Source organism: Neospora caninum, chromosome XI, assembly GCF_000208865.1.
Source record: "Neospora caninum Liverpool complete genome, chromosome XI".
Taxonomy (NCBI): Eukaryota; Apicomplexa; class Conoidasida; order Eucoccidiorida; family Sarcocystidae; genus Neospora; species Neospora caninum.
In genome coordinates, this window is record NC_018397.1 from 5,865,304 (window position 1) to 5,879,283 (window position 13,980).

Below are 13,980 nucleotides of genomic sequence, written 5' to 3' on the forward strand. Positions count from 1 at the left end.
CATCTGGCGCTCTGTCCATATTTCCCCGTGAATTTGAAAAATACCAACACGTTGCAGTATTTTTACCTGTAGTGGTGTTTAGTGCAAGATGGAAGATAAGCTGGCTTACCCAGACTTTCGCGGACTCTTTGTGGAATGCGAAACTTTGCGATGCCAATGGCGTTTTCGCAGCTTGAATATTCGAACAGGAGGCTGCTTGGTCCTAACACGGCTGGAAACAGAGGGACACAGCGATAACCGGAAGAATTCGTCAAAAGGCTTTCCAACCGCCGTGTTCGATGCGCTTATCTGCTTCCAGGCTCTGCTGTTATCTGGCACTGGCAGGGGAACACCCAAGCATGTCCGACCGGTGCAACACGTCTTACAGATGAGTGCGGTGCAGTGAAAACACCTTAGCGTGTACATCTGGTTTTTGTTCCTCGTATTCAGCGGCGCTATATAAGAAACGTCAACAGAAACTTTGCCGTCAGCTCCCACGTTGCTCGCATCTTGTAAACACTACCAGCGCAGCGGAACTGCTGAGTTTCACGTTCAGTAGCTGCAGTGTGACACTAGGGGATCTGCGGGCAATATGCTCGCTCCCTCTTGAAAGTACGTCCCCACCAGGTTAATACGGTGTCTTGAAACCACTGCGGCCGCCACTGCTCGAAGACCTGCCAAGAAACGATACATGCCCCTCACCCGTAGAACATGTTGCTCGAACGACTTCGCGGCAGAAACAGGTATTAGTCTTCTCGTCTATGTCAGTCGAAGAATCGATGCTACTTCTGTCTATGCGCGGCTGACCCCTCGTAACCAAAGCCAGCACCAGTTCTGCGAGCCTGCACGTGCGCAGTCGCTCTACGGGTTGGTGTATGTTCTCTACCAGCCACGTTGTCTACAGCTTAATTATACTACGCCATGTGAACACGGTATGCCAACGTTTTTGTACTAGTTGATCAAAGTAACATATTTTGTGCAGCTGCCGTAGAACATGCGGGATGACCGACACCGTGTGTGCAGCCACGATGGAAACATGTTTGGAACTCTCTTGTATCTGTGTAACCGAGGTGCGAGCTCGAGTGGATCATTTATACACGCTGGTCGAACGGGGAATGTAACACAGGACAGCGGACACCCTGTCCAGCCGGATAATCTCCTTCGTTGCTAAATATGTCGCTTCAGGTGGAGTGTGTTTGAGAATCCAGTAACGCCTTCCACGACGTCAGAAACGCGTTTTTTTTCTTCGAAGCGCGGCCGCCTCATGCAGTTGACCGCAGCAGTGCTCCAATCACGGCTTAAATGCTGCTCATACACTCAAGGATCTTGTGCATCACGCTCACTCCCACGAAAGACACCAGGCAGTTTCAGCAAAACTTGATGGTCCTTGCACCTCATCACGCGGAGGCTTCTTCCGCCCAGATAAAAATGTGTCGACCTGTGGTGTCCAGCCCACCTCCCCTTATTCCGCCAACGCGTGTATATCCCATAACTGCCGTTATGGTACATCACCTGTGCCCAACAAAAAATGTACATCTGCCCACCACGGCAGACAGACTACTCTGCGCTTCTCTTCCTACACCGCCGCCTAGAGCTCCTTCCGACTCGTCATTGACGCTTCAGTGCTCGCATGCATGCGGGCAATGGCATCACTAACGTAAGTCTTGAGAGGGACCACCACATGATGTTGAAGCGCATTTGCAACCAGGTCGAGATATTCGACATAGTGGCAGAGAAACCACCCATAGAACCGTGACGTCAAACCGAGCTTGGGGACAGCAAGAACAATCACCAAAACAACTTTCACCAATGCGAGCAGCCACGATGGCAGCAAGAAGAAAACAGGAGTCACAACGTAAGGGAACACAACAGTGACGAGAGCAGAAAAAAGCAAGAAGTACTGTGTCCACAACAGCATAGCGTTTTCGTTCGGCGACGTTTTTTGCTTGATGCAAGCGTGCAATGCCGCCAAGGTGGGGGCCACAAGGCCCAACGAATAGAAAAGAATCGAACACAAAATAACCGTCATCATCCTGGTGAAGAGATATGAAAACCAGCTTAATGTGTAAGTGGTTCCCGCCAGTCCACAGGCCGCTGCGGAGGAGACACAACCGATCCGTGGCGGAAGGCGTACAGTCACAGCAGAAGTTACCGAAAACGGACAGTGAAGGGAGCTTCGTTTCACAACAAATGATTCCCTTGGAACCCATAGACCAATACTGAACCATGCAATAGAAAAGAATTCCCTGGCACGACGTTTTTTGGTCCTTTAGAGAGAGGCAGTGGGACTGGGAGACGTGACCTCTTCAGTCACCCCCGTGTGCAAAATCGGGTGGTGCCGTGAATCGGTTTCCATCGCGTGAAAGCTAAGAGACACTGCGCGCGCAGCAATTTAAGGCTTAGTCTGCCAGCGTACTCCGTAGCCAGCAGCTGCCCGTACAAATTCTTCGCACATGCAAATACTATTTTTTGGTGAAATTCGTTTCGGACATGAGCAAGTCAGCGGTTTTGGCGTGTCCCTTTTCAAAACCGTCTCTGAAGGGCGGAGGCAGACTCTTCCCCGACTTTCCCGTCCTGGATATCGCCCGGGAGGATTGGCAAACTTTGTGTCGGAGCAGCATTACGCCGGAGGCGGCGCGGCATAGCGGGGCTACTCCTAGGGCGGTTCAACTGGTCATGGCCTCGTCGCAAGCAGCCACATCTCTGCCACATGGTTCTGTCAAAGCTTACACACTCTGGCTCGCATCTCTGAGGCCGTTCCAATACTCTTTTCCGAGAACCAACTAGTTTCGAAGTCTATGGCCCAACCCTGAGCTGGTGAAAAGCTTTTCAGACTCTGTAGACTCGAGGAGCCGTTTGCCTGCTACCTACGCTCAGTGTTGACGTTGTAGTGCCTTGAAATGCAGCGTACACTGTCATCATCGAGCCTCCGTTGAGGTGCCCACCGGAGCATCCTGGGGGTTCTTCACTCACGACTCGCGTAGATAGAGTTACTCGGAGAGGTGCAGAAGGGGTCGTTACGAAGTTGTTGATCAGTGACTGGCTCCTACACCTTTCTGTGTGTCTTCGCGTCTTCTCGGAGAGCCATATGGGAGAGACACCTGGGTTGTCCTTCAGCGGAATCGGTGTGGTGTCATGGGGCTTCCCCATGCATAACCGACGATCACCACAGAACTGCACTCAATGCTCCGGTCAGGTGACGAGGAAAAGCTGCCTGTGAGGTGATCCCCTTGAGACAAGACACGCGAGAGTTAAACTCAGGAATGCACAATAATAGCGGAGGCGTTCGGTGAACAGCATTGATTCGACGCTTCTTGTCAAAACGCAGCACGACTATACATCCCTCTAGGAGTTCGCTTTTTTCTCCCAGGTTTCCCTTGGCTGATGTTGTGCTTGAACTCCAACCACGAGATGTAAGGCGGCAAGTGGTGCAAACAAAGCGCTGTGGAACCGCTAGTGATGCAGTGGAGAAGCCCCTTCGCGATCAGTTCGCCTGTCTGCCCAGAAAAACAGTCGTTTTCGTATTCCTGTCTCAGAGAGGTAGAAGCAGTTGTTGTTTCATACACTCTTCTGTTAGAGCGATGTCATTTTCGTTGCGTACACCATGAAAATAAGCTGCCACAAGCATTCATGTGCGTATTACCTAGTGTGAAACCAAAGATACCGATCCAAGTGCAGGGGCAGGTGCGGAGCCAGGGGACAATCGGGGCGGGGTCCGAGTTGCAGTTCCGGTGAAACCCTGAGAAAACGCGCTACGAGCTAGCTGACCCGACAGGGGGGATTGTCTTGTAGGTGGACGGTTCCGAGAAACTGCTAACGATTTTCTCATTGGGCGGGACATCAGCGTGCATGTGGGCTACCCTGCCAATGACTCCCGGATTTGCTCTCATTGGATAATTGCACACGCAGCGGTGTCGGTGCTGTGTATGAACCCTTGTTGTTCGGCAGGTGTTACCACTGAGGGGAGTTACCCACAGTGTCAGTGTACCGGATGGACAGAGGACGTTTCTGTACCTTCATCAGTTTCCTTGGCGGTGAGAGTGATTTTTTTGTGCTTCAGAAAAGAAGATGTAGCGGGTCATGTGCACTGGGGACGCTGAATGTCGCAAAGCAAAAGGACGCAACTAAGGAATGGCTTCCTTGGAAGCATTGGCTGTGGTTCGATAGCCGTGCAATGTGTCGCGTACCACTGTCTACGCTGCAGATTGCGATCTGCGACTCAGCTCATTGTGGTGGGCGTCGTTCGCTGTGCGGAGTATACAACGTAGCATTTGCAGGATTCTAGTTTCATCCCGATTCTGTGACCGTGGAACCATTTGATGCCTTCTTCAGTTGCTGCCAGAAGCTCATGGAATGCCTCGGCAGTCCTTGGCGCTCGAGGAACTACGCGGCCCCCTTGGCATAGCGAGCGATTGTTTTGTCTTGCCTTTCCACAATCAACAACATTATTCAGAAAGCTGCGACCTTCGCAGTGGAAGGATGCCGTTGCAGAGACTCTGAGGTAGCAACGCGGGCTTGGATACATTAGTGCTGGTGGATCACTGTCCCACTCGCCGAACTGCCGCTCCTGCAAAGGTCTGAGGCGTCGTAGTTTCTCTCAGCTCTGAGAGGTCCGGTCGAGGATGCTGGAGCCGACGGGCTTGCAGGAAGGCTTGCCTCTGTTTTGAATGACTGTTTAAGCAGAATCATCCCATTCAGCAATTCCTTAAGAAACAACGACGCCGAATTGTGTCGACGATTTGAAAGTTCTTCTGGGAAAACGCTTGGCAGTACGGCACCACTTAAAGATTGGCGTACCTGGCAAACCAGATGCAGTGGGAATCCGAAGCACTTTGGGAGAGTCAGAGCGGATGCCTCAAGCGAAAGCGTTGCCAAAGACCTTTCGTGGGATCACTTTGTGGGACCTTAGTTTGATACTGTGAAACCAGCACAGTACGTATGCAGCCGCTCCAATTGGTGCACAGAAATTCCGGTAAACGGCCGCGTCGTATCGGCAGTGCGTTGCAGTTCCCCTCCGTTTGAGTGCCTCTTTCGACTGAGTCATTTAGATTCGTTCCAATACTCTTTTTATGGGGATCTGTTGAGAGTTAGTGCATCACTGGTATGTACTCGTCTCTACGGGCAATCTCGAGTGACCCCGGCTGATGGAGACACGCAGGCGCATGCATCCAAAGACAACCGCCGGTGACCTGTGTCACTGCCACATTCGTTGTCGACCTCCAACCGTACGTTTTGCAGGTCTATCCACGGACAAATGTAAACTGCTATAGTTCTTTGACAAGTCTCTAGTCAGCAAACAGTTTCCATTGGCCGTGGGGTGTCGCCGAAAGGCGCCATTTGCTTGACATCAATCGGCGTTTTCTACCAACACTGGCATCGGCCCCGTCCCGGAGGGAAGTCCATCAGGTTGCCTTCACATCTGCAACATCGTCGCTTCTCCAATTACAGTGCTTGAATTGAAGCACCTCTAGTTTCTGAACAGCGTTCAAGTGCCGAGCGAGGGTGCCTTTGCTAAAACAACTGTCTTTCGAATCGGTCCGAATACATTGGCCCGACTCAAGCCCACTCTTCGCCGATGTGCGAGGGGACGTGCCGCAGCGCGACCGGTGGAGAGTTGTCGCTTTTTTCGTGCTCTTCACAATGACGATTCATTAACAAAACGGTTCCGCAAGCCCCGATCACAGTAGTGAGGCGAGACACTCCTGTCCGCGCGAAAACGGATGGCATGAGCTTGTGATGCACTGGACAGGAGCATCGTTACCTCAGAGGACTGTACGTTTTGGCGAAGATGCTGCTCGAAATGTGATTCGTCGTCAAGGGAAAAAATCGACAGGACTGTGGAGACCTGGGAAGCCCTGTGCAGCCGCTGTTCTGTACCGTCCTTCACAGAGGCATGACACAGAGGATTTGCAGGCAACTGGAAGGCGGTGCAATACGTCGATGCGTTCCTCCGAGGCATAGCAATTTCTCACCATCTGGCATTCAGGCCATTCTGCACTCCAAATTGTCATTTGCCGCGGTCAAAAGATATTGTCTTAAAGAGTGACCGGGGGCCGATCAGGCTCACAACCTACGATTGTGGGGACGTTGCCGGCTGTTTTGTCGAAGGGATAAGACGCATCTGCCCTAATACACTACCACATTCCTCGTGGAAACTGCGTTCAAAGGTGTAAACTCTTCAACTCCGTAAAGCCATGTTTCAGTCTCGTCTAGACGGTGTCAGTTCTCGTCGATGCGATTCTTCGTGGGCATCGTGTCCATCATGGCTGCCGGCGCCGTGGTCCCCGCCTTCCTCCTCAGTTTCCTTCTGGGATGGATGCTGAGGCAATCTCCATTAAGCGCATCTTGCTTAAAGTGGTGTTCATGGATTGCTCTCGGTCTATGTAGCTTTCCTCCGTCTTCGACGCGCTGCGCTCTTGTTGCTTCACGGGCTCCTAGTGCAAAACGGTTGGTGAGTTTGAAGGCTGAGACTTACACGCCACTACGGCGATGGAGTGTTTGTGCGTGCGTCCCTTCGTTTTTTGTGTTCGCCGCCCTTTTTTCCCTCGCGGATAGTGTTGCAGAAGGCACCATTTCTGTAGGTGTATGTGCTACGCCACCATTGTACACCTGCTCGAGTGGTGTTTCGTCGGCATTCACGAGTCGCAGCTGGAAAACCCGGGCAGCTTCATCACTTTCGAGCGGTTCAGTACACTGCGAGGACATCCTGTCCTCCGTTTTTCCGGGACTCCCATTATTTCTGAATTCAAGGTACCGAACGTTCACGCCGCCACGGCAGCTCCGACGACAGCATCGCCTCTTTCGTCCGCTATTTGTTACAGTGCCAAAGCGGAGCGAGGCGAAACGTACGAAAGACCCAAGGGCTGTTCGACGTTTACACGCCTTCATAGATCGTACTTCCCCGGCCTTCTCTCAAGGAAACGCTGGACCTGGCTTCGTGAAACCTGTGCCCTGTCTGAGCGTCAAGCCTGTCGCCTTGCAGAAACCGCGCGGACACTGCACATCAAAACCACGTACCCGGGCCGCCTCTGTGGATTGCCCGTCCATACTCGACTGGAAGGACGAGTTCCCGTTTCAGGCAGGCAATGCAAAGAAAGAAGGTTCCTGCGATGGAGGAACGAGACAGGATGAAATAATTTACTTCGACAGCGCGGCAACCTCGCAGAAACCACGACGTGTGCTCGAAGTAAGGCAACACGAAAGTGGTGAGGGGGAGAAGGCCGTTCGCGGCAGATGCGCACATCGTGCAGTTGAGATATTTGCAAACATCTTCGCCCTTTGCAGTCTAGCTGGCACAGCCGCGTTGCATCAACAAAGCAACACTTTGATGATTGTACATCTTCTCGGTTTTTTTCGTGGTCTTCCTTGGTTACGTACTGTGATGTTCGCCCGCAAAGGCACGCAACTGCATTCAGTCTGACTTCTTGCTCGCAGCAACTGTGAGCTTCCCACTGGAGCGCGGACACACGGCTTGTCCAGTTCAGCATAACTCCCTGGTCTCTGGCAAATACCACCCCTGTGAGGACTTCCTGTTGGCAGTAGGCTATCCTGTGTCCGTACACCCTTTCGGAATCTTTATAACGTGAATTCCCAGACGAGCAGAGAACGGAGTGCCCTTGAACTGAGCATGTGGCTTTCAGCCCCTGTGTGTGGGCTGCCCCAAGGCTGTTGCAGGAGTCCCTGCGCACGCTAATTGTGACTGCACATGCTGTCTAGTTTCCGCGATCCTCTGCAGTACCATGTGTTACCGGCTCATTTTCCTGCAACGGGTTTCCATCAGGCCATTGAGGAAGCGTATGTACACCTTAACGCCAATGTCCATCGAGCAACGTATGCGAGAAGCGCGGCAGCCACTGAACGGATGGAGGTGAGAGGTCTATGGAACAGGCACACGAAAGGGTTTTGCTGCGCCGATGTGCACGACCTTCGCCACTCTCTGCTTGGGTACTGGTAGACCATGTAGTCCTCTATCAAATAGGAAAACCGGGACAGGGGAAGGCATGATCGCACACGAGCCTCATGTAACATCGCACATAGTCCTGTTAGTTCATGCACAGCTTGCTCTCCTTTCTGAGATACTTTCTGTTTGTTCTCGGTTGGTGCTGAGGCTTCTGTCTTTTGACGCGGGTTCGCCGGCAGTCAAGCCTAACTAGGAATAGGTTGGGGTAGCTCGTTCACCAGGCGGGTTCCTGTTTCTTTGGGGTTCGCTAGCAAGAACATGTTTGCCAACCGCGATTGGTCCTGAAGAGGCTGTATGAACTGTTCTTCCAAGAGAACCCATCGAAATGGAAAGGGATGTGAACATTGTGTTTCCGGCCTCTTGGAAATGCGCGATTTGCAGGGTGTTCGGGCTCAGCTGGCAAGATTTCTCAACGCAGACAGACCAGAGGAGATTATCTTCACATCCGGGGCTACAGACGCTGTTAACCTCGTTGCAAACACGTGGGGGTAAGTTCCCGACCTTGAGTCAGGCGGAAAACAGACCGGATCGCAGTCTCTCGCATGTCACAAAGCTCAGCTCCAAATCGTTCTGCGAAAAGGCAACCTACCTTGGCCAGTTACTGTGCTGTTCTTTCGAGGTTTTACTAGTCCCTGATTGTTAGCGGCAGGCGGGATCACAAGTAACTTTTCTTGTGGAAGCGTTGAGTAGGGCGAAGCTTCGAGGCTGTCAGTCCATTGGTTACCAAAGGTGAGACTCACCGATCCTGTGCTTTTGCATGCCATCGAGACCACTGCACGACGACTCTTTCGTGTTAGGGTCCACTGTTTGTGTGTATGTGTAGTGAAGCCAACATCGGCGAAGGCGACGAGATCCTCCTCACGGTTGCCGAACACCACAGCAACCTGGTCCCTTGGCAGCTGCTGTCGACGAGAAAGAAAGCTCGACTGAAATTCGTCGAGGTCAGCGCACCCCCCGGGGGCTGCTAGCCACGCCTCTGGCGGGTGTCTCTCGGGTGCAAAATTCCTGGAAAGCCTGCTCAGTTGCCCGGGATTCGCCGTCGTCGCGCCGCGCAAGTCTCGGTGACGCAAGATCGGTTAACAGTAGTAGCTGCAACTTCTGTGGAATGGAGTCGGGAGGGCGACCAGCTGCATTGCTTCTTTCGAGTAAACTGGTTGTGTCTGCGTGCGCCACGGTGCGAGATAGGGTCAGACTCGTCTGGACATGTCTGTTGGCTGCAGCTCGAACGAGACTATACGCTTTCCCTTTCTTCGCTGGTGGCAAATCTGTCACCTCGCACGAAGCTCGTCGCATTGGCGCATACGTCCAACGTTCTGGGATCATTCAATCCGTACGTTCACCTTGTCCCTGAGCTGATCAAGCGGTTCAACTCCAACATAGCTGTCCTCGTCGACGCCACGCAAGCGCTCGCGCACCATCAAGTAGGTCACTCTTCTTGAGTTGCCGATCGGTTCAGAACACCATCTCGGCGTCGCGCCTCCTGAGTGGATGTGACGTACGAAAAGACGAATGCAAAGAAACCTTCGTGTCGAGTTGACGGAGTCACTAGCTGAGTATACCTGCGGCACAGAGGGCTGTAAGCATTGGTGCCCAGAACCCTTGTACACCTGCAGATCTGAATGATCCTCTGTTTGATTTTGCAGATCGACGTCCATAAACTGAAGTGCGATTTCCTTGTTGGCAGCGGCCATAAGATGTATGGGCCGACGGGTGTCGGATTTTTGTATGGCAAGTATGAATTGCTCCGGAATATGCCCCCATGGAAGGGCGGAGGCGAGATGATTGAGGTAGGCGTGACGCTCTACAGCTACGGGTCATATATACGGGTATTTAGCAATTGTAGAGCATGGGGAACTCCCCTTTGCAGCGCGTCGTTGGATGGGCTCTGGCTGGCCGCAAATGTGCTGCTGTTTCTCCAATTCTTGGCAACTTCACAGCTCGAAGCAGCGAGACACCCGTTCTGGCGAGCGAGCGGTGCGGCACCATTATCAGAGGAGTGCACATGCCATTTTGTGGTGGACGGGACACGCAAGTTGCCTGACGACGTCGCCTCGAAATGTCCATGCCACTGGCGGGATCCAGTACCGCGAAGCTGCTCTGAGAGTGCGAACATGTGTGCAGTTCGTAGACTTGCGCGAGTCCACCTACGCAGAGCCGCCAGCCCGGTTCGAGGCCGGAACTCCTCCCTTCCTGCAGGTGGTTGGCCTAGGTGCAGCTGTAGATTTCATCGAGGAAGTCGGCTGGCAGGCGATTTCTTCGCATGAGTCTCGATTACAACGTGCGCTGCACGAGGTCTTGGTCTCCAGATTCCCCGAGCTCCGCCTCTTTTGTCCTCAACCGGCAGGCAGCCCATATCTCCCGGAATCGCTCTCAAATTCGTTTGATTTTTCCGTGCTTAAACGGCACCGCAAGATGCATTTGGAACAATCGGACGATCGATCCACAACTACAGAAAATGGTGTACTGCGACCAACGGGGGCTTGGGCCATTGACGGAGAAAGAAATGAGGGCTTGAATTCTGACATTCAACACGTGCAAAGAGTTCCGCTTATCTCGTTCGCCCATCCGCGATTCCATGCACACGATGTAGCGATGTTTTTAGATGTGTGCGGAGGAGTATGCGTGCGCTCCGGACATCATTGCTGTCAGCCGCTTCATCGCCACGTGCTGTCGGTGCCCTCGACCTGTCGAGCCAGTCTTGCACTTTATAACACAGAACACGAGATTGACAGGTAAGTTTCGAAAGAACAGCACTGACGGTATTCAGTGGCTACGCAGGCTAGTGACGCTCTCTGGAGTTGAATGCTTTGGACAACTGCTGCTTTGTTATCCTCTCCTCGCCTGCTCAGCTTCAGATTCGCCTCTGATATTACTGACGCAGTAGCTCAGCTACAGTGCCGTTGTGTCTGCATGCTGATTTCCGTGGTGGTTTACCTTAAACTGAGCGAGCGGTGGAGGCAGTCCTCCCGATGGCTAGCTTGGCAGGCAATGGGTAGTGGTAAAGGCCACCATTGGGCCCTATAGCAAGAGAGAGAGATTCCAGAGGGCCAGTCGGACCATCTTCCGGGGGAACATACAGCCTGCGCTTACCGCGTGCCAACCTTGATATATCGATGCAGATTTGGCGAAGTGCTAGAGACGGTGTTCGAGACGCTCGCACGGCAGGTCAGCCAGCCCTTGACGTGGACAGACAAGGAAAATTACCAAGCATCTAGCTCGCCACACTGAAATTGGCCCGAACACCGTGTTAGCAAGCAGCATGCAGCCGAACTTCCGCGACTTGCAGCGTTTCTCGGCGGTGTATACGGAGCACATGCTGTGGGAACTGAGAATACATGAGAAGAAGCCGGTCTTCCTTCATTCTCTTTCATGGTCTGGACGGCTTGCAGGGCCCGTATGTGCGGTGTCAAAAGGTATGATACTTGCACCATTAATCTCTCCCAGTTGGTGAGCAGACAACGACGGGCAAAAGCGGGGCATTCTCAACAGTGGCAACCAACGACTCCTGTGGAGAAGAACGAGGGTCCAAATTCAAGGAAACAAGGAAAGCAAAGGAAACAGGCAAAAACAAAGGAAGAAGGAATCAAGACACATTGAAACACATGTACGACGGGAACTCGAGAAAAGGCCAGGGACGGGCGATATGCACTGGTGAGCAGGACATTTGCAGTGTACAGGTCCGATATCGTTCGAGGAGCTGGGAAGACCTGCCACCGTACGGTGATGTCGTACCAAGAGATGTCAGGTGCAGCTACCTGAGAGGACGTCTTACAAGCCAAGACGCTTGGGGATATGCATGCACATGCTTGCCAATGCCTCCAGTGGAAATCAAGCCTGCGTTTGTCGGAGCTACGCGAAGAATGACGAAGACTTGCGGCCGGCATCAGAGTGTTTTTGAGAGACAGACACTTCGTTTTGCTAACGCAACTGAAAGGAGGTAGCCCGTCCAGTGGTGGTGGACGGGACACACGAGGAGCTCGACGAAGTCGGCATTTCTGGCGGCGAATGCCATCGGGTATGCACAGGTGTAATTACGCGTGCCCGCATGCCATGCATCAGATGGCAAGAACCGCAAACCAAGCTCTGATACATGCACAGCGAGTCGCACCCTTCAGGCACGTGGCGTTATCAAACGGTCACTAACGCTGCGGACGCGGAGGCAGTTGGAGAGTTTATACTCGAGCAGAAGACCCTTTTGTACAAATAAATAGTTAGAGGAAAGGACAATATCAGATGCGTCCTTTTTGTCGATCTATCAAATCCGCTTTTTCGATATAATCCTCCTTTAAAAAAGGTACAATGTTCGGAGCGTTAACTGTGTTTTGCTTACAGTTGAATGCGTCGGGTCATTTTCTAGGTACTGATATACCGGACACTGTCACCCCTGTTGTTCGAATGCTGTCGGCAGAATCATACGGCTTGGGACTCTCGCTCTCCTGCGTTAGGCCCTCGCAGCAAGGCTGCGTTCGTCGCGAGTGGAATGGACCCCTCCGTATTGTAGTCCCGTGGCGGACACAGTGCCAAGCCTCATTTTATCCAGTGTAGAGAAAAGATACTTTGGCTATATGTTTGAGGGGCACACGGCGCGGTAAGCGGGCGAGTTGACTCTCCGAGGTCATTCCTTGATCACAGAATATGCGCGGGGTGCTCGTCATGGCACATGCGTGCAGGACTGGTCAACAACACGTGGGCAGGAACTCAAGAAATTTTTTCCAGGCTCTTCTGGTCTTTGTTCGGAGGGTTCTGGAGGCAGCGAAGACTAGCACAGAATCTTCTGGAGATCTGACATCAGTCCCGTTCTTTCGTGGCCTGCCGGAGTGAGATCACAAAATGTGGCAGCTCAGCAGTCCTGGTTCCAGAGACTTCAGATACAACGGCAGGAAACGAATCTAAACGGCGTAACAGTACGAGCCGGACCGCTGAAAAAAGACCACACGACACAAAACATAGATAGCTTCTCCAGTGTTCTAGTGAATAATACAATTCATATGCACATGCAGGGCAGTTCCTTTGACGAATTGGCCCACTAGATTGCGAACTCACATCCCCAGCGAATGCTGGCCTTGCCATGAGGGAACTGATCACGGGGTACTAATGAATAGATCAGGACATCATGCGACATCACAGCGGTTTTGCCGTCATGCCCAGGGATTTATCGTACGGGAGCGCACGGCAATGCTTCGAGCTCAGAAAATGTGACTTACTTTGTGAAATGACGTGCTCTCCGGCAAATGTTCACATTCGTGAGCTTGAAAGCATGGCACGGACTAAGGGGATAGTGTTTACATGTCAGCGGACAGCCAGATGACACCGCCGTGAAGTGCGAACTGAAGTGTGTAGTACACGACCGTCTAAAAGTGGCACTCTGCTCAATCGAATCTTGCGCCGATGGCTGAATGTAGCAGAAAGCATCAGTAGTTCAATCGTGGCTCCCAAGAGCCGGCAACTACAACCTTATCGAAAGTGCATTTGTTAAAAGAAGCTGGCATAGCATGGTAGGCACGATTGTGCCTTAAACCTTTTTTAGAGCTGCCGTGAAGACACACATATCAATTTTTGCCTTCCTATTGTTGCGTTTTCCCCAGCGTACTCTGGCCACTCAGACAACCTTTTAACCGGTCATTTCGTTCTTTCAGACATGAAACTCTCATATGCACGGACGGGTGCAAACTGTGGCCGCAACAGGGAATTTCGACTGGAGCTGTGGGCTTGCAGTCCAGTGGATGCTGTTTCCGTACCCTCCTCACAGTCTCGCTTTTAAGGCATCAGGGTCACAAAAGAATGTTTGCAAAGACAAGAACTGAGGGATTGGTTAAGGAGATACACCGAATTCGAGGTCAGACTGGACGACCGTGAAATGAACCACATTAAGTGTATATGCATGCATGACATTAAGTTTTTGTTCGATGTGACGCTGTGTCTGTCTAGAATAGGAATTCCCATCTCACAAGTAACAGTGACCGGCATTGGCGGATGAATTTGATCAAGCTATTTATTGGCAGCGCTCTTCGGCGTGCCCATAACAGGTACACAGGCAAAGA

The 13,980-nt window shown here is 52.2% G+C and overlaps 2 protein-coding genes across 2 annotated transcripts; one reads left to right on the top strand and one right to left on the bottom strand.

Annotated features, from left to right (window-relative positions):
- Positions 1–1,567: 1,567 nt before the first annotated feature.
- NCLIV_059980 (conserved hypothetical protein) lies at positions 1,568–2,008 on the bottom strand (the record flags this gene model as incomplete). Its single annotated transcript, XM_003885552.1, has 1 exon — positions 1,568–2,008. One exon carries the CDS (start codon positions 2,006–2,008, stop codon positions 1,568–1,570), a length of 441 nt encoding a protein of 146 aa, XP_003885601.1.
- Positions 2,009–6,295: 4,287 nt separating this feature from the next.
- Positions 6,296–11,167, top strand: NCLIV_059990 (putative selenocysteine lyase; the record flags this gene model as incomplete). Its single annotated transcript, XM_003885553.1, has 8 exons — positions 6,296–7,165; positions 7,760–7,846; positions 8,321–8,427; positions 8,763–8,880; positions 9,160–9,360; positions 9,583–9,726; positions 10,061–10,671; positions 11,059–11,167. 8 exons carry the CDS (start codon positions 6,296–6,298, stop codon positions 11,165–11,167), a joined length of 2,247 nt encoding a protein of 748 aa, XP_003885602.1.
- Positions 11,168–13,980: the final 2,813 nt, after the last annotated feature.